This window comes from Callithrix jacchus, chromosome 22, assembly GCF_049354715.1.
Source record: "Callithrix jacchus isolate 240 chromosome 22, calJac240_pri, whole genome shotgun sequence".
In the NCBI taxonomy this organism is placed as follows: domain Eukaryota; kingdom Metazoa; phylum Chordata; class Mammalia; order Primates; family Cebidae; genus Callithrix; species Callithrix jacchus.
Window position 1 is genome coordinate 33,950,618 of NC_133523.1, and position 18,520 is coordinate 33,969,137.

The 18,520-nt window shown below is 51.5% G+C and overlaps 2 protein-coding genes across 17 annotated transcripts in view; both read left to right on the forward strand.

Moving 5' to 3' along the window:
* CATSPERG (catsper channel auxiliary subunit gamma) overlaps positions 1 to 6,723 on the forward strand; it is a 34,401-nt gene extending 27,678 nt beyond the window's left edge. For 12 of the 15 annotated variants that reach the window (XM_035284251.3, XM_035284248.3, XM_035284242.3 and 9 more), the window contains 7 exons: positions 2,703 to 2,859; positions 3,052 to 3,115; positions 3,220 to 3,315; positions 3,625 to 3,714; positions 5,716 to 5,808; positions 5,903 to 6,002; positions 6,270 to 6,723. In XM_035284251.3, coding sequence (XP_035140142.2) covers positions 2,703 to 2,859; positions 3,052 to 3,115; positions 3,220 to 3,315; positions 3,625 to 3,714; positions 5,716 to 5,808; positions 5,903 to 6,002; positions 6,270 to 6,596 — 927 coding nt within the window. In that variant the 3' untranslated portion in view covers positions 6,597 to 6,723. Of the gene's footprint in view, positions 1 to 2,702; positions 2,860 to 3,051; positions 3,116 to 3,219; positions 3,316 to 3,624; positions 3,715 to 5,715; positions 5,809 to 5,902; positions 6,003 to 6,269 lie in introns of those variants that run through there. The other 3 variants (XM_078359278.1, XR_013530799.1, XR_013530800.1) reach the window with 3 other exon arrangements.
* A 3,324-nt stretch (positions 6,724 to 10,047) lies between these two features.
* PSMD8 (proteasome 26S subunit, non-ATPase 8) lies at positions 10,048 to 18,338 on the forward strand. Of its 2 annotated transcripts, none has more exons than XM_035287364.3 (7): positions 10,048 to 10,438; positions 11,554 to 11,626; positions 11,746 to 11,848; positions 14,167 to 14,332; positions 15,808 to 15,908; positions 17,017 to 17,128; positions 17,292 to 18,338. In XM_035287364.3, exons 1-7 carry the CDS (start codon positions 10,079 to 10,081, stop codon positions 17,307 to 17,309), a joined length of 933 nt encoding a protein of 310 aa, XP_035143255.1. In that variant the 5' UTR covers positions 10,048 to 10,078; the 3' UTR covers positions 17,310 to 18,338. The 2 variants fall into 2 exon arrangements, with proteins under 2 accessions (XP_035143255.1, XP_002762123.1); XM_002762077.7 differs by having other exon boundaries at positions 18,114 to 18,338.
* The last annotated feature ends 182 nt before the right edge of the window (positions 18,339 to 18,520 follow it).

The window sequence follows — 18,520 nt, forward strand, 5'->3', positions numbered from 1 at the left end:
ACCAGGGTGGGCAAGAGGAACATGGCAGGGTGAGCTCGGAGCAGTGGTGAGGCCGAGCAGGTGGTGCCTCATGGGTCACGGTATGTGAGCTGGCTCCTTGGGAGGGCTCCCAGCAGAGGAGGGACTCGGGTGTCCCCAGGGCCTATCTGGCTGCATGGGATAGGGGGATGTTAATGAGAGGACTAGAAGCAGGGGGACTCTGAAGGAGACAAGGTTGGGGAAACAGCGTGAGGGCAAAAGAGTTGGTGGTTTAGGGGAGAGAATGGGTGGGCTCTAGGTCTATTTTTCAGGCTCAGGCTAGAAACAACAGGCTATCCTGATGGACTGGATGTGGGTGTGCGGGAGAGAGAGGTGCAAGATGTTCATCCTGACAGCTGGAGGGGTGGAGGTGCCATTCATCAGATAGTTCTGGACAGATTAAACCTGGGATGCCCGTGGGACCTCCCAGTGAGTGAGAGAGTGACAGCTGTCAAGTCAATGCCCAGACCTGGTGTGGGATGCACCTCTATGGCATCCCCAGGTGCCAGCAAGCACGGGCCACAGCCTCCAGATGCCATGTCCTTTTGACAATCGGCTGATGCCCTGTGTCTTACCTCCTGAAATGGGCCCAAGGACCCTTCCTTCTTTTTTTCTTCCCTTTCTCTTTCTCTGTATTTCTCTTTCTGTCTTTGTTTCTTTCTCTTTTTCTCTCTCTTTCCTTCTTTCTTTCCCTTCCTTCCTTTCTTCCTTTTTCTTTCTTTCCCTTCCTTCTTTCCTCTCTCTCTTTCTCTTCCTCCCTTCCTTTTTCCTTTTTTCCTTTCCTTCTTTCTTTCCCTCCCTTCCTCCCTTCTTCCTTTCATTTTCTCTTTTCTTTTCTCTTTTTCTTTTGTCTCTGTCGCCTAGGCTGGAGTGCATCGGCAAAATCACAGTGCACTGCAACCTTGACCTTAGGAGCTCAAGCCTCCTTCAGCCTTCTGAGTACTGGAGACTAGAGGCTCACACCACCACACCTGGCTACTTTTTGTATTTTTGGTAGAGATGGGTTTTGCCATGTTGCCCAGACAGGTCTTCAACTCCTGGGATCAGGCGATCTTCCCACCTCAGCTCGGATTACAGGCATGAGCCATCATACTCGGTTGATTCTTCCTTCTAAAGACCATGTCATGGGGGTTCCCTGACCCCTGACACCCATCCTGGGTTCCATTTCCCTCATATATTCCAGGCTCCCACAGGATAATCCAGGCCTGATTTTGATTTATAAAGTCTGACTAGATGGTGGATTTATAAAGTCTGACTAGTCAGCAGATACAGCTGTCAGTAGTCTTATTTTAGAGGCAGCTGCAGCCAATCTGTCTGTTCCAATCCCAACACAACCACCTACCAGCTGTGTGGTTTTGGATCATCAATAAGTGGTTTAACATCTCAGTGACTCATTTTTGCCATCTCTAAAATGGAAGGTATTAGGCCAGGCGTGGTGGCTCACACCTGTAATCCCAGCACCTTGGGAGGCCTAGGGAGGCAGACCAGAAGTTCAAGAGTCTGAGGCCAGCCTGGCCAGCATGGTAAAACCCCATCTCTACTAAAATTACAAAAAAGTTAGCCGGGTATGGTGGCATATGCTTGTAGTCCCAGCTACTCAGGAGGCTGAGGCAGGAGAATTTCTTGAACCCAGGAGGCGGAGGTTGCAGTGAGCTGAGATCACACCACTGCACTCCAGCCTGGGCGACAGAGCAAGACTCTGTCTCAAAAAAAAAAAAAAAAAAAAGGAAGAAAAAAGGAAGGTATTAATAATCTCTACCCTGTGGGGCAAATGAGAATTAAATGAATTTGAATATGTAAAGCTCTTAGCACATCACCCATTGTCTGGTACACAGTAAGAGCTACATGTGTTTGGTTATTAAAAGCATTTTTAAAAGGCATTGTTGCCGGGCGTGGTGGCTCACACCTATAATCCCAGCACTTTGGGAGGCCGAGGAGGGTGGATCACGAGGTCAAGAGATCGAGACCATCCTGGTCAACAAAGTGAAACCCCGTCTCTACTAAAAATACAAAAATTAGCTGGGCATGGTGGTGCGCGCCTATAGTCCCAGCTACTTGGGAGGCTGAGGCAGGAGAATTGCTTGAACCCAGGAGGTGGAGGTTGCAGTGAGCTGAGATCGAGCCATTGCACTCCAGCCTGGGTAACAAGAGCGAAACTTCATCTCAAAAAAAAAAAAAAAGGCATTTGATATATATATATATATATATACGTATATATATGTAATTTTAAATTATATATGTATATATGTATTGTTTTAATTATATATATATATATATATATTTTTTTTTTTTTAATTTGAGACAGAGTTCTGCTCTATCATCCAGGCTGGAGTGCTGTGAGGCAATCTCGGCCTCTGTCTCCCTGGTTCAAGCGATTCTCCTTGCCTCTACCTCCCAAGTAGCTGGGATTACAGGCGTGTGCCACCCCACCCAGCTAATTTTTTGTATTTTTAGTAGAGATAGGGTTTTGCTATGCTGGCCAGGCTGGTCTCAAACTCCTGGGCTCGAGTGGTCTGCCTGTCTCGGCCTGCCAGCGTGCTGGGTCATTTAATGATATTAATGACCATATCGCCCTCAGTGGTGAGGGTGTGCGGGAGAGGGACTATCCTCCCTGCCCCTCACCCCACCAGGGGTCTGAGGAGTCCCTGGCCACCCCCTCGTGAGGCTTTTCTCCTCCCACCCAGGGCAACCTGATGGTGCCAGTGCTCATAGGCTGCCCCCCAGGTAAGCGCCTGGCCTTCGACATCACCTATACACTGGAATACAGCCGCCAGCAGAACAAACACTACTTCGACTGCGTGCACGTGGACCCCGAGATGCCCTGCTTTCTCTTCCGGGATGGTGTGTGTCCATTCCCTTCCCCTGCATAGTTCACTGCCCTCCTGCCCCCACTACTTTGCGCGCTCCCTCCCCGCTCCTCTCCCGAGGGCCACACACCCTCTGTCCTGCGGCATCTCACTTTCCCCCTCTGGGTCCTCAGCTTCTCGGGCCAAGCTAATTTCTTCTGATCTCAACCCCCCTCCAACCCCATAGTTTTCTACCCCTTCTTCTTGATTCAAGATTTGGTGACAGGAGAATCCGGCAGTTTCCAGGGCAGGTAAAGGCTTGGCCAGTTTGCAGCTAGGGCAGGTGGAGGGGAAGGGAAGGGGTGCAGGACTGGCCACCTGGAGACCAGTCTGTGTGCGCTTTTGTCTCTGGTAGCTACATGCTGCTGGTGGTGGGTGGCGGGCCTACACTGGAAAGCATCAGAGACTACAGCAATGACGAAATCTACCGTTTCAACAGCCCCCAGGACAAGTAATCCCCGCGGGGCCCCACGCGTAATCGGCCTTGCTTCCCCTAAAGGCCTTTCCCGCTTCCCAGCCAAGCCCACCTTGCAAGCCCCCGCCTTCGCGTCTCAGGCCCCGCCCACAGCAGGGCTCTTAGGATCCCACAGGCAAACTCCAGTCCACCCTAATACCACGCCCCTTGTACCTAAGATCACACCCGAGACCACGCCCCCTGCACTCAGCTCTGGCCTCGCTCCACACTAGCCGCCGAGGCCATACGTCCCCCATACTGCGCCCCATCCCTGACCCCTGGCTGAGATGACCTGGTCCTGCACAGGACCAACAGCCTTATCTGGACCACAAAGACCGTAAGGACCACCAACGACTCAGCCTTCCACATCATGTCCCACCAGAGCCCTGGCATCGAGTGAGTGTGCAGGCTGGCCGCTAGGCCCTCTTGGCCCCCATCTGTCGGTAGTCCATCAGGCCCCGGGCCCACCCATCCTTTCTACCTCTAGGAGGCCTCTTGATCCCCAAGTCACATGGATTGCCTTTGTATTCCTCAAACTTTGCACAAGCGGAAGTCTCAGCCTGGAATGCTGCCCCCTCCTACTCTCTTCAGGCCTTAGATAGATGCCCTTTCAGCCAGGAGGACTTTTCTGTTTCAGGATGGGACAGTTGTCCCTTTGTGGCTCCCATGGCCTCCGGGGGCTCTCCCATCCCGGCCCTGAGCCCTCTACCTGTGCATCTCCATCCCAGTGTGGACAGGTCTGGGCAGTCACTGTCTGATGTGGCATCTGTCTCTCCCTCAGGACTCAACGTAGTATTTATTTATTTATTTTTTGTGACAGGTTCCCTCTGTGGCCCACCAGGCTGGGAGTGCAGTCTTGGCTCACTCAACCTCCACCTCCTGGGTTCAAGCAATTCTCCTGCCTCAGTTTCCTGCGTAGCTGAGGTTACAGGCACCTGCCACCACACCTGGCTAATTTTTGTATTTTTAGCAGGGATGGGGTTTCACCATATTGGTCAGACTGGTTTCAAACTCCTGACCACAGGTGATCTACCCACCCAAAGTGCTGGGATTACAGGCGCATGCCACCACGCTCAGTTAATTTTTGTATTTTTATGTTTTTTTCTTCTTTTTTTTTTTTGAGATGGAGTCTCTCTCTGTTGCCCAGGCTGGAGTGCATGGCACTATCTCAGCTCACTGCAACCTCCCCCAACCTCCTGGGTTCAAGCGATTCTCCTGTCTCAGCCTCCCGAGTAGCTGGGACTACAGGTGCTTGCCACCACACCTGGCTAATTTTTTGTATTTTTAGTAGAGATGGGATTTCACCACATTAGCCAGGATGGTCTTGATCTCCTGAACTTGTGATCCGCCCACCTTTGCCACCTGAAGTGCTGGGATTACAAGTGTGAGCCACCATGCTCGGCCTATTTTTTTTCTAGTAGAGACAGGGTTTCACCATGTTGGCCAGGCTGGTTAACATAATATTTATTGAATGAAATAATGGACAAATGAATAAATCAATTCCTGGCGGGCATTTATTGATATTTGAATGGGGGTACTAAGGAATGAATAAAACAATGGAGAAACAAATTCATATACAGGGGCTCAATAACTAAGATTCATTCAATGAAAGGGAAAAAAATGAAGCCATGAGCAAACGGAGGCAGCGAATGAATGAACAACTGGCATCTAGTCAGAACCTGCATTAAAAAAAGTTTTTTTATTTTTATTTTTTGAGGCGGAGTCTTGCTCTGTCACCCAGACTGGAGTGCAGTGGGGCCATCTCATCTCACTGTAACCTCCGCCTCTTGGGTTCAAGCGATTCTCCCACCTCAGCCTCCTGAGTAGCTGGGATTACAGGTGCATGCCTGTATTTTGTATTTTTAGTAGAGACGGGGTTTCACCATGTTGGCCAGGCTGGTCTTGAACTCCTGACCTCAAGTGATCCACCTGCCTCGGCCTCCCAAAGTGCTGGGATTCCAGGCTTGGAATCCCACTGTGCCTGGCCTAGCCTGCATTTATCGAATAATGAATAAAGAAGAGAATAAATGAAAGATGTGACTTTGTAGCTAGTAAGTGCTCAAGCTATATTTAGGGGATAAAGGACTGAAGGGAGCCAAGAATGAATAAGGAGTTGGCCATGATGGGTACACAGACTGTAATCTGGATGGATGCACGTGACAGATGAATTGACAGATGGAGGCGTGTCGGCAGGAGGAAACGAATAAGTAGACAGCCTGTTAGAGGGTAGGCGTTCAGTCAGGATGATTGGCTGAGTGAATGAAGGAATGAATGAGGGAAGACATGAGACTGCACCCATTCGGTCCTCACCCAGAGTGTCAGGGTAGAGGAAGAAATTGGGAGTTGGCGCAGACTAGTCATGGTTGGTAGCACAACCGCCTGATCTTTGGCCCGCAGGTGGCTGTGTCTGGAGAACTCCCCATGCTATGACAACATTCCCAGAGGCATCTTCTCCCCTGAATTCTTCTTCAAGGTGTTAGTGAGCAATAGGTGAGTCAGGCAGGTGGCCCAGATGTGGGTCAGGGGCTGCCCATGGAGTGCCCAGCTCCTCCTCTCATCCTGGATTCCTTCCCAACCCCCACAGAGGAGTGGACACGAGCACCTACTGCAACTACCAGCTCACCTTCCTGTTGCACATCCATGGGCTGCCACTCAGTCCCAAGCGGGCCCTCTTCATTTTCATGGTGAGTGGCTGTCCAGGAGCTGCCCTGGTGGGTGGCCAGGGCCCTCCCCGACTCCACACCTATGCCTGTTGTACCTTCCCTCATTCATTCCTTCACTTGCTCATCCAGGCATGCTGACTAAATGCCTCCTGTGCAGCGGGCTGTCTATTCATTCATTTCAGCCGTCATGCCTCCATCTGTCCATTCCTCTGTCATGTACATCCATCCAGATGATGGACTGTGCACCTATCATGTGCCAGCTCCTTATTCATTCTTTGCTCCCTGCAGGTGTCGACCAGCGTGATTGTGGGCCTGGTGATCTTCTACATCATCTTCTGCCTCCTGTTGCCCTTCATGGTGCAGGGCTGCACGATGCTCCGGTGGAAGATTAATGACCTCATTGCCTCAGACTCCTACTACAGCTACACCTCCATTTCCGGAATCTCCAGCATGTCATCTCTGAGACACTCCAGGCCGGGCTCCATTGTCAGCTCCAGGATAGAAGAGGATGGGGCTGAACGCAGGGAAGCCACGGAGGGACAGTTGATGACCTTAGCCTCTCACCTGCCCCCACCCCCAGCCACCATCACGCCTCCCCTACAAGGCCCATCTTGAAGATGTGCCTGTCACCCAGCCCAGGCCTCTTTTTCTGTTTTGCTTGATGTTTACTTCTCGTTCAGACTCAAATAAAGCCTGATTTCAGGACCAGCTGTGGGTTCTCTTAAGAACTCCAGTTCAGAAGTTTTTTTTTGTTTTTTTTTTGAGATGGAGTTTTGCTCTTGTTGGAAAACTGGAGCGCAGTGGCATGATCTTGGCTCACTGCAGCCTCTGACTCCCTGGTTCAAGCACGTCTCCTGCCTCAGCCTCCCGAGTAGCTAGGATTACAGGCACATGCTAATTTTTGTATTTTTAGTAGAAACAGGGTTTCACCGTGTTGACCAGGATGGTCTCAATCTCCTGACCTCATGATCTGCCCACCTCAGCTTCCCAAAGTGCTGGGACTACAGGCGTGAGCCACCATGCCTGGCTGAGTTCAGAAGGTTTGTATCAGATAGCTGCACATTAAAATATCATAAACCCGGCCAGGCATGGTGGCTCATGCCTGTACTCTCAGCATTTTGGGAGGCTGGAGCAGGAAGAATAGTTGAGGTCAGGAGTTTGAGACCAGCCTGGCCAACATGGTGAAACCCTGTAACCCCATCGTTACTAAAAATAAAAAAAATTTAGCCGGGCATAGTGCTATTTACCTGTAATTCCAGGTATTGGGAGGCTGAGGCAGGATAATCCCTTGAACCTGGGGGGCAGAAGTTGCAATGAGCCAAGATTGCACCAGTGCACTCCAGCCTGGGCAACAGACCAAGACTCTGACTCAAAAAAACAAGACAAAACAATAAATAAAATATCAAAAACCTTGTAGACCACATGTTAAATAGTGGCTTCTCTGTGTGCCTGTTGGCTGAGCCCCTCCCTAGGGTGCTCCAGATCTCCCTGTGGTCCAGCAGGATCCTCCACAAATCAGGCCCATTGCTACAGCTGACCATCTGTTCTGATTGTTCAGTGTTAAATATTTTGAATGTCAACACCTATCTAATGTCTTGAGGAAGGGACCCTGGAGATGTCAGAATTTTTATTTTAGTTGCAAATAGCAAATATTTCCCTCAAATCATCTACCTGAAAATGGTAATTTATAGGCTTTGTTAATCAGCTTCAGGTACAGTTTGATCCAGAAGTCCCCACCTTCCACAGGGTTCAGCCTCCTACGGACATTGGGGACTACATTTCCCTGTAGTATTTTATTCTCTGCCCTCCTCTAAGTGCAGTCTCTGACCTCAGGACAACTCCCTCACCATCTGAGGTTAGTTATACAGTCCATGATCTCGATGGATACATAGTGACCGAAGGATCCACAGAGGTATGAAGGCAGAAGGAAACAAACGAGTAAAAAAATACCCTGATGCATGGTAGGCATTCAGTCAGCATTAATGGATGAACAAATGAAAGAGTGAATGAGGAAAGGTATGAGATTGTATCTAGTTGGTGCTCACCCAGAGTGTCAGGGTGGAGGAATAAACCAGGGGTTGGCATGGACTAGGCATGGTTGGTAGCACAAAATCCTGATGAAACTTGACAATAACAAGGCTGGCAACACTCGTGTGTAAGATCTACTGGCTAAGGATGTTTCCACCACCAAGATTCTATCGAGTCACCTCATGGTCCAGATAAACGTATCATAATCCTGTATCAGCCAAGTCAACATGTGTTTTAAATACCACCATCTGCATTTCTAGCCAAGATAGAGTGACTGGGACTGGGTTTCCCCTCATACTTGAAACAATATATATTGTTTTAAACAGGATCTCACTCTATGGCCCAGGCTGGAGTGCAGTGGTGCGATCTTGACTCACTGTGACCTCCACCTCTTGGGCTCAAGCAATTGTCCGGCCTCAGCCTACTGAGTAGCTGGTACCATAGGTGTGCACCACCACACCCAGCTAATTTTTTTTTTTTTAAGATGGAGTCTTGCGGCCGGGTGCAGTGGCTCAAGCCTGTAATCCAGAACTTTGGGAGGCCGAGGTGGGTGGATCACGAGGTCAAGAGATCGGGACCATCCTGGTCAACATGGTGAAACCCCGTCTCTACTAGAAATGCAAAAAAAAAAAAAATTAGCTGGGCACGGTGGCGTGTGCCTGTAATCCCAGCTACTCAGAAGGCTGAGGCAGGAGAATTGCCTGAACCCAGGAGGCGGAGGTTGCGGTGAGCCGAGGTCGCGCCATTGCGCTCCAGCCTGGGTAACAAGAGAGAAACTCCGTCTCATAAAAAAAAAAAAAAAAAAAAAAAAAAAAAAGATGGAGTCTTGCTCTGTTGCCCAGGCTGGAGTGCAGTGGCATGATCTCAGCTCTTACCTCCCGGGTTCAAGCGATTCTCCTGCCTCAGCCTCAGGAGTAGCTGGGATTACAGGCACCCACTACCATGCTAATCTTTTTGTATTTATAGTCAAGACGGGGTTTTGCCATCTTGGCCAGGCTGAACTTTAACTCTTGTCCTCAAGTGATCCACCCAATTGGCCTCCCAAAGTGCTGGGATTACAGGCGTGAGACACCGTGCCCAGCTAACAAATATTTATTAACTGTCTATTAATATCTGCCAAGCACTGAGATACTGGGAATTCAGTAGTGAAGGAAACCATCCTGCCTTCATGGAGATGACATTCTAAACGGTGGAGAGAGAGTCAGGTTTGAGAAAAATGCTGGCCAGGCATGGTGGCTCACACCTGTAATGCCAACACTTTGCAAGTTCAAGGCAGGAGGATTGCTTGAGCCTAGGCGTTCGAGACCAGCCTGAGAAGTATAGTGAAACCCTGTCTCTACAAAAAATTTTAAATAATTTTTTTTTGAGACAGAGTCTCACTTTGTCACCCAGTCTGAAGTGCAGTGGTGCCATCTCAGCTCCCTGCAACCTCTGCCTCCTGGGTTCAAGCGATTCTCCTATTTCAGCCTCCCGAGTAGCTGGGACTACAGGTGTGCGCCACCACGCCCAGCTAATTTTCGTAATTTTAGTAGAGACAGGGTTTCACTATGTTTGCCAGTATGGTCTCGATCTCTCGACCGTGTGATCTGCCCGCCTCAATCTCCCAAAGTGCTGGGATTACAGGCATGAACCACCGCACCCGGCACATATATTTAAAGCCATAGAACTTGATGAGTTCGTTCATATTTGTATAAGCTTGGGGAAAAAAAGGAAGGATGCCTTGAGAAAGAGACGGGAGAGGGAGCCCCAGGTACACATTCTGGCTGTTAGTCCTTTGGAAGGTTACCCAGCCTCTCAAAGCCTGTCTATAAAATGAGAATAACACCGCTTTCCAAATGGCACGACATTGCCACCCTCTTGGCTTGGAAAAGCTGCCCTGAAGGCAAAACCTCCACGATTGTTACGTAGCGTCCCGAACAGAGTGAAGCCAGGGCAGCCATATTTATTACTGGAACTGTGAGGTTGGGGGCGGAGTGGATGGCATTGAGACAGCTGTCATTTTCGCTTAGGGCAAAACCCTACTTCCGGTCACCATATTGAGTGACGACAGAGGTGGAGCTCCAACTGACATGTTCATTAAGGGCAGGGCTCCGAGGGCGACACCTCGAGAGCCACCGCGGGCTACCCGGGGCGGGCGGAGGCAGGTTGTAGCCCCGCCCCAGGCCTTGGGCTCCACCTCTCGGCCCCACTTCCGCCGGGCGAGCGTTTGTAGGAGGCGCTGCCGTAAATCAGGCAGTGGGTTTGCCTCATCACGCAAGATGGCGGCCGCGGCGGTGAACGGTGCGGTCGGCTTCTCGAGCTCTGGGGCTGCGGCGCCTTCGGGCGCTGTCCTGCAAGCTGCGGCCGGCATGTACGAGCAACTCAAGGGCGAGTGGAACCGTAAAAGCCCCAATCTTAGCAAATGCGGGGAAGAGCTGGGCCGGCTCAAGGTAACGTCGGCAGGCCCAGGAAACCGAGTGTTGCGGGGGTGGGGGGCGCTACGAGGTGTCTAGACCCAAACAAGTCCCGGGCCACGGAAGACACCTCGGTGCCAGCGAGACTGAGGCGGGCTAGGGGATCCGATGGGGCGAAAGATTTGGAACAGCCAAGGTGCGGGCCCGGAGGGGGTCAAGAAGCGAGAGAGGGCCCGGGTGCTGTGGCTCACGCCTGTAATCGCAGCCCTTTGGGAGGCCGAGGCCAGTTCAGATCAGCCTGAACAACAAAGCGAGACTCTGTCTCTACAGTTTTTTTTTAAGTGAGAGATGACTGGAATGGACCTACGCGGGGCTGGTGAGCGAATGATGGAAAGACTCGTGGTGGCAGAACTGAGTGAGGGGTTAAATTTTTGGTGCTCGGAGGCTTACCTGGTCGGAGGGGCAGGATTGGGGTTCGGGCTTTTCCTGATGGCGGATTCCAGGCAAGACCAAGTGGGAAATGAGGACTGCCCGGAGTGATAAAAGAATGAGGCTGAAAAGATGGGCTGTGTAGTGGGTGTGTGGTTAAGACCAGGCTGGGTTAGGCTGTGAGCGATCTGGGGCTTCGGGTCACGTCTCTGGGGAGAGGGGACAGCCTAGTTGCGAAGGCAGGGCTGAGCCTAGAAGAAAGACTCTTAAAGGTAGAGAACAAGAATACGAGGCTCAGAGTGCTTGAGACCAGATGTATGAGCTGAACTGTGTGGGGAGAGTTGGACCTCCACCTCCCAACTATAGATTTTGGGGATAGCCCAGCTACCCCTTCCCCAATAGAGCGTGGGGAAGATCGGCCAAGAATTGAACGTGCTGGTTCCCCCGGCCGTGTCATTCCACTGGGTCAGGCACTGAGTGTGTCCCCCCCCACTTTGTTTACCCAGTGGGGCTATTAATAATTGTAATGTGATGTAATCCTAAATGGGCATGTGTTGTGTGCTCAGGCCCTGTTCTGAGTGCTTTATGAGGAGGGACTCCTCATGAGTCATGATGATAGTTAGCTCCGTTTTCCAGGTGGGAAGACCAAAGCATAGAACAGGTAAGTAATCTGTATTTGAATTTCCATCTTTTCTTTCTTCCCTGCCTCCCCTCCCCATCAGCTGGTCCTTCTGGAGCTCAACTTCTTGCCAACCACAGGGACCAAGTTGACCAAACAGCAGCTCATTTTGGCCCGTGAGTGTGACTGCGGTTGGTGGGTGGTGATGAGTTGGGGGTTATGGCAGGAATGGTAGCGGCGGTGGCTGGGGAAGGGACCTCAGTCACCTGCTGAGAGCTCACTCTGTCACCCACAGGGGACATACTGGAGATCGGGGCCCAGTGGAGCATCCTCCGCAAGGACATCCCCTCCTTTGAGCGCTACATGGCCCAGCTCAAATGCTACTACTTTGATTACAAGTGAGGATGGGCCCTGCCCCCGATTGGGGGGTGGTTGCCTGGAGGCTCCATTATCTCTGGAGCTCCAGCCACTTGGGTCCTCTTGCTTCACCTGAGAACTCCTCCCGGCTTAGTTTTGTCCTTAGTGGCTGCAGGGTTGGGGGTTGGCTTGGAGATCCTGAGACTTTGCTTGTGTGATCCAGTCTCATAGGATCTAGTCAGCCTCCTCCTACCCATCCCACACTGCCTTCCCTCTGCCCAATGGGGCTGCCATCGCCTTTCACTTGCCCTGGCCCCATCCTTGCCCCTCTGACTTGGACCCCCCTGGCATCAAGTAGGATTGTGTGACACTACAGTTTGACAGTGTCCATACCCTGCTCAGAACCTGCCATGGCTCTCCACGGTCCTCAGGCACAAGACCAAGTTCTTTCCTGTGGCTGCCAGTGCGGTTCCAGCTCTGAGCCCTCTGCCTGTGCCTGTCCACCACAGCCCTTTCACTGGACCGTGAGCTTTCTAAAGGCAGAGTCTGAAGCTGTCTTGGTTACTGCTATGTCCTAGCACTGCCTACCACAGGGCCAGGCCCAGAGGAGGGGCTCACTGGCTATGTGTTGACTGTATAACTGAATGATACCTGCACAGATTAACAATTGGGAATTTGACATCAGACAAACCTGGCTTTGAAACTTTCAGCCACTTCCTGATTATGAGGGCTTGAGAAAATGACTTTACCTCTCTCAGTTTCCTGAGTAAGTAAGGACTGGTGATTATTTATGTATTTATTATTTTTGGAGACAGGGTCTTGCTCCATTGCCCAGGTTGGTGTGCAGTGGTATAGTCATGGCTCACCATAGTCTTGACATCCTGGGCTCAAGTGATCCTCCTGGCTTTAGCCTCTCAAGTAGCTAGGGCTACAGGTGCACACCACCACTCCTGGCTCTTTTATTTTAATTTTTTGTAGAGATAGGTCTTGCTTTTTGTCCAGGCTGGTCTCAAACTCCTGGCTACAAGTGATCCTCCTGCCTTGGCCTCCCAGAATGTTGGGATTATAGGTGTTGAGCCATTATACCTGACTCCAGTGACTGTTAATACAATTATAGCTGACACTTTGTGTTTATTTGGGCCAGGTATTGTTTTAATCACTCTGCCTGGGTTGAATCATATAATTCACTTAACCTTTGTTCATTCAACCCGTCTCTACAAAATGGGTACTGTGAAGCCGGGCATGATGGTGCATGCCTGTCATCCCAGCAGTTTGGTAGGCTGAGACAGGAGGATCACTTGAGCCCCAGAGTTCCAGACCTGCTTGGCCAATATGGCAAAATCCTGTCACTACACACACACAAAAAAACAACAAAAAAATTAGCTGGGCATAGTGATGTGTGCCTGTAGTCCCAGCTACTTGGGAGTCTGAGGTGGGAGGACGGCTTGAGCATGGGAAGTTGAGGCTGCAGTGAGCCTGTATGGCAGAGCAAGACCCTGTCTCAGAATTTTAAAAAGGGCCGGGCACGGTGGCTCACACCTGTAACTGGCACTTTGGGAGGCCAAGGCAGGCGGATCATGAGGTCAGGAGATTGAGACCATCCTGGCTAGCACAATGAAACCCTATCTTTACTAAAAAATACAAAATATGCCAGGCACAGTGGTGCATGCCTATAGTCCCAGCTACTCGGAAGGCTGAGGCTGGAGGATCGCTTGAGCCCAGGAGTTCTGGGCTGTAGTGCACTATGCCGATCAGGTGTCCACACTAAGTTTGGCATCAATATGGTGACCTCCTGGGAGTGGGGAACCATTAGGTTGCCTAAGGAGGGGTGAACCAGCCCAGGTCGGAAATGGAGCAGGTCAAAACTCCCGTGCTGATCAGTAGTGGGACTGCCCCTGTGAATAGCCACTGCACTCCAGCCTGGGCAACATAGTGAGACCCCGTCTTTTAAAAAAAATACAAAATATCAGCTGGGCGTGGTGGTGCACATCTGTAGTCCCAGCTACTTGGGAGGCTGAGGCAGGAGAATCACATGAACCCAGGAAAGGGAGGTGAGCCAATATTGTGCCACTCACAATCTTGGGCAACAACTCCATCTCAAAAAAAAAAGATACTGTGGTGATACGCAGTTTACGCTTTGGGAAACTGAGGCTGTCATTTCACTGAAGTGAGGTCACTCACGTGGGTCAATATGACTTATAAGTGAATTATTCAGGCATCGTTGGGCCACAGTTTCCTCATATGAAAACCCAAGACTTGATACCTCTTCAGGGAGATGCCTGGGGCAGAGGTGAGAATGCCTAAAGCCGGGGGGTAGAGGGCTTGCTAGGTCCCTAAATCCTCCTTCTCCGGTCCACAGGGAGCAGCTCCCCGAGTCAGCCTACATGCACCAGCTCTTGGGCCTCAACCTCCTCTTCCTGCTGTCCCAGAACCGGGTGGCTGAGTTTCACACGGAGTTGGAGCGGCTGCCTGCCAAGGACATCCAGACCAATGTCTACATCAAGCACCCTGTGTCCCTGGAGCAAGTGAGACAGCAAGGGGCAGGGGAGGGCCTAGCCAGAGGGGCTGGTGCACGGGTGGCCTTAGGAGGGCTTTCCTGAGGGGGTGGCCAGGGTTCACCCATCTTTCCACCCACGGACTCATCTTCTTGTTTGCCCATCAAATAGTCCCGCTGTGTGCCTGGCGCTGTGGTAGGTTGTCAGACTGTGCAGTGAGCCAAGCAGATGAAATCCATGATCTTGTGGTGGTGACACTGAGGGCAGAAGCAGATAGTAAGCCCAGAGAGTGAGTGGTCTGTGCGGTCTGTCAGATGCTGAGTGCTGTGGGGAAAAGGAAGGACGGTGGAGAGGTAGGGGCAGGGGTGACAGTTACTCGGGGAGTCAGAAGGCCTCGCTGAAAAGGTGAAATTGGGGAAAGACTTGAAAAGGGTGAGGAACTGGCTTATGTCTGTAATCCTAGCACTTTGGGAGGCTGAGGCAGGAGGACTGGTTGAGCCCAGGAGTTCAAGGCTGCAGTGAGCAGTGATCGCACTACTGTATTCCAGCCTGGGTGACAGTGAGATTCTATCTGTATTTAAAAAATAAGTAAAAACAAATGTTTTTTAAAAAGAGAAAAGGGTGACCACATGTTCTCACTCATAGGCGGGTGTTGAACAATGAGAACACATGGACACAGGGAGGGGAGCACCACACACTGGGGTCTGTTGGGGGGAAATAGGGGAGGGACAGCGGGGGGTGGGGAATTGGGGAGAGATAGCATGGGGAGAAATGCCAGATATAAGTGAAAGGGAGGAAGGCAGCAAATCACACTGCCACGTGTGTACCTATGCAACTATCTTGCAAGTTCTTCACATGTACCTCAAAACATGCAATAAAATGCAATTTAAAAAAAAGGGTGAGGAACTGAACCCTGTGGACAGCCAGGCAGAGGGACCAGCCAGTCCAGGTGTCCTAAGGCAGCACCATGTCTGTCTAGGGACAGCTGAGAAGACAGTGTTTTTAGAACAAAGTGAGCAGGGCCACGGCAAAGCCTTAGACCTAAGGTTAGGAAGTTGTTCCTGGAGTTGACATCTCATTGGAAGATTTGGTCAGTGGGGAGAGGGTGGGAGAGAGGGCAGTTAGGGCGGGCAGCACAGTTCGGGCACAGGTGTACAGGGATGAGCCTGGAGTGGAGCCAGCCCTGTATCTGTCCTGGAGAATAGATGGATAATTGGAAGTAGATGAGATAATGTGATGCCACCCCAGAGCAGGCTTGGGGGAAGTGAGGGAAAGAAGGAAGGAGGAAGGGAGAGAGAGAGTATGTGAGTGTGTGTGTGTATAAACCAGCAAGGGCTTTCTGGAATGGGGGGTATCCAGGGAAGGGGTGTGGCTGTGTGGCTGTGTGGCAAAGGGTGTCTGGCAGCTTGGGGCTCACAGGGGCACTGGGAGTTGATGAGGCCCACACAGGGAGGCCCCGTGCAGCCTCCTCTTGACTCTCGTCTCCCCCTTCCCGGCCTCTGCAGTACCTGATGGAGGGCAGCTACAACAAGGTGTTCCTGGCTAAGGGAAACATCCCCGCCGAGAGCTATACCTTCTTCATCGACATCCTGCTGGACACTATCAGGTGCGTGGTAGGCCTGGGCCCGTGGGGTTTGGAAGGAACTTGGGCTTGAGTCAGACAGCTCTGAGTCTGAATCTCATTCCAGCCATGGTTGTCTGGGTAGGCTAGGCGTGTTTCTCATGCTCCTAGCACCTCAGTACTTCTTTTCAGTGAATTGGGCCTGGGCGTGGGATTGTGGATAATAGCCCTCATCTCACTCACCACCCTTGGCTGCTGAGATGCGTGGTTACCTGTGTCCAGCCCAAGCATGGGCTTGATTCAGCAGGCATGGACTGTGCTGCCTGTCTTAGCCCGTCTTCCATCCCAGATGCCCATCCAGTGAGTCATGAGACTTCACCTCAGGTCACCAAAACTGTGGAACCCTCAGTTTTCCCTTCTCTAGAATGGGGTCACCAAATCCCAGCAGCCCCTTGGGTTGCTGTGTGCACAAGCGACATCACATGGGCAGGCAGATGTGATACACAAATCCCTTGAGGAGTAAAAGGGTATCGGAGTGGTGGCCGAGCTGGTTCACTCGGGCAGAGCACCATTCTTTATGTGGCAAAGGCAAGCCCAGAGACACTCAAGTGAGGAGTGGTAGCCAGTACCCACTACCCACCACCTGGCCTAAGAGATGTGGGAGGCACTCCTCCCAGTCACTGGCTTTTCCCCAGAGCTAAGCCCCTCCCCCACTACAGTGACTTCATGCCTCGCTCTTTTTTTTGCTTCAGTGTTGTTCATGATGCCTCTTGATGGGTACAAGGAACCCCCTCAGGATCTATGAAGCAGGGTGCAGCACCCTGGTGAAGGGTGTTATGTGAAGAGATGCCCTCATGTGACTCCCAAGCTGGGTTTCAGACCTGAAATCCTGTGGCTGGGAGTGGGATTCAGAGCATGGGCCCAGGAGTCAGAGATGTTGGTGGGGATCCCCTGTGGCTCTTGCTTGCTTTGCGAGTCTGGTCAAGTTTCTCCCCCTCTGAGCCTTGATGAATGGAACAGGCCCCCTCACATATTTCTGCCATCAGTGCTGAACTCCAGGGTCAGAGCTGACATGGAGCAGGTCTCGGTGGGGGGGACAGGGCCTAGGAGGTTGTTGATGCTCAGTAATGAGGAGTTTCGCGTCTTCCCCCAGGGATGAGATTGCTGGGTGCATCGAGAAGGCCTATGAGAAAATCCTTTTCACTGAGGCCACGCGGATCCTCTTCTTCAACACACCCAAAAAGATGACAGACTATGCCAAGAAGGTGGCTGGGGTGCAGGGCAAGGGGCCGTGGGACCAAGGGGTGCAGTCACAACTGTGGGGTAGCCTAGAGGGACACTGGAATAAGACTGCCCAAGTTTAAGTTCAACTGTGTGACTCTAGGCAAGCCACCAAAGCTCTCTGAGCATCAGTTTCTCTATCCACAGAATGAGGCTGGAGCTTAATACATGGGATGAGCTTAGCACCTGACACCAGCTGGAGGCAGGCGCTGTCTTTATAAGAATTTCTTAGCGGCGGCAGCTTTTTCTGCAACACTTTGCTTCATTTAGTCTCAGGCATTTTAGCATGAACAATGCTTGGTGCTGCAGGAGGAGGACCAGGACCAGGCTGTGGAAGGTAAAATTGGGCTGGGCACGGTGGCACACATCCACTAAGGTGGATCCTCTCACCTCAGCTCACTTTGGGAGGCCAGGTGGGAGGATCATCTGAAGTCAGGAGTTCAAGACCAGCCTGGCCAACATGGAGAAACCCCGACCCTACTAAAAAATACACAAAATTAGCCGGACATGGTGGTGGGTGCCTATAATCCCAGCTACTTGGGAGGCTGAGGCAGAAGAATCGCTTGAACCCAGGAGGCAGAGGTTGCAGTGAGCTGAGATGACGCCATTGCACTCCAGCCTGGGCAACAAGAGTGAAACTGGGGAAAAAACAAAAAGGTGAAATTGCATTTGAGTGATGGTGACAGCTGAGACTGAGAGATCACTCTGGCCAAACCTGTTCTCAGCACTTTAAAGGTGCTGATTCACTGAATCCTCACAGTCGACCCAGAGAGGTATGTAATTACGGTCCCAATCTCAACACAGAGAAACTGAGGCACAGAGAGGGGAAGTTACTTGCAAAGAGTCGTTGGGGTAGAGTAGGTTTGGTGAGAAGAGAGCATGGCACACATGGGCAGGTGCTGGCTCCCCGGGGTGGAGATGGTGCCTTTGTGATCACCCTACCCACCTGTATTCCTTCCCTTCTTGCAGCGAGGGTGGGTCCTGGGCCCCAACAACTACTACAGTTTTGCCAGCCAGCAGCAGAAGCCAGAAGACACCACCATTCCCTCCACGGAACTGGCCAAACAGGTCATCGAGTATGCCCGGCAGCTGGAGATGATCGTTTGAGCCCACCGGGCACTGGGTGGGGCAGGGCACGAGTTATTTAAACAGTTACAGTACAGCGTTTCCTCCAATAAAGGTGGATTGACATTCTTCCAGGCCCTTGTCTCCCCAGTTGGGATGGCGGTGAGACAGTTCTTATCTCTGAAGAACTTGGAAGTTTTGGGGCGCTCAGAGGTTAGAGATAACACCCTCCAACTGGGCAGCCTCTGGTGGCCATTGCTCAGGGTCTCAAACACAGATGCCCACTGTGGGGCCCAGCAGCATTGTGGCAT

Coding starts and splice junctions, on each gene's coding strand:
- PSMD8 (XM_002762077.7), top strand. CDS start 10,079: ATGTTCATTAAGGGCAGGGCTCCGAGGGCGACACCTCGAGAGCCACCG. Junction 11,849..14,166: donor TGCTACTACTTTGATTACAA/GTGAGGATGGGC, acceptor TCCGGTCCACAG/GGAGCAGCTCCCCGAGTCAG. Junction 14,333..15,807: donor ACCCTGTGTCCCTGGAGCAA/GTGAGACAGCAA, acceptor CGGCCTCTGCAG/TACCTGATGGAGGGCAGCTA.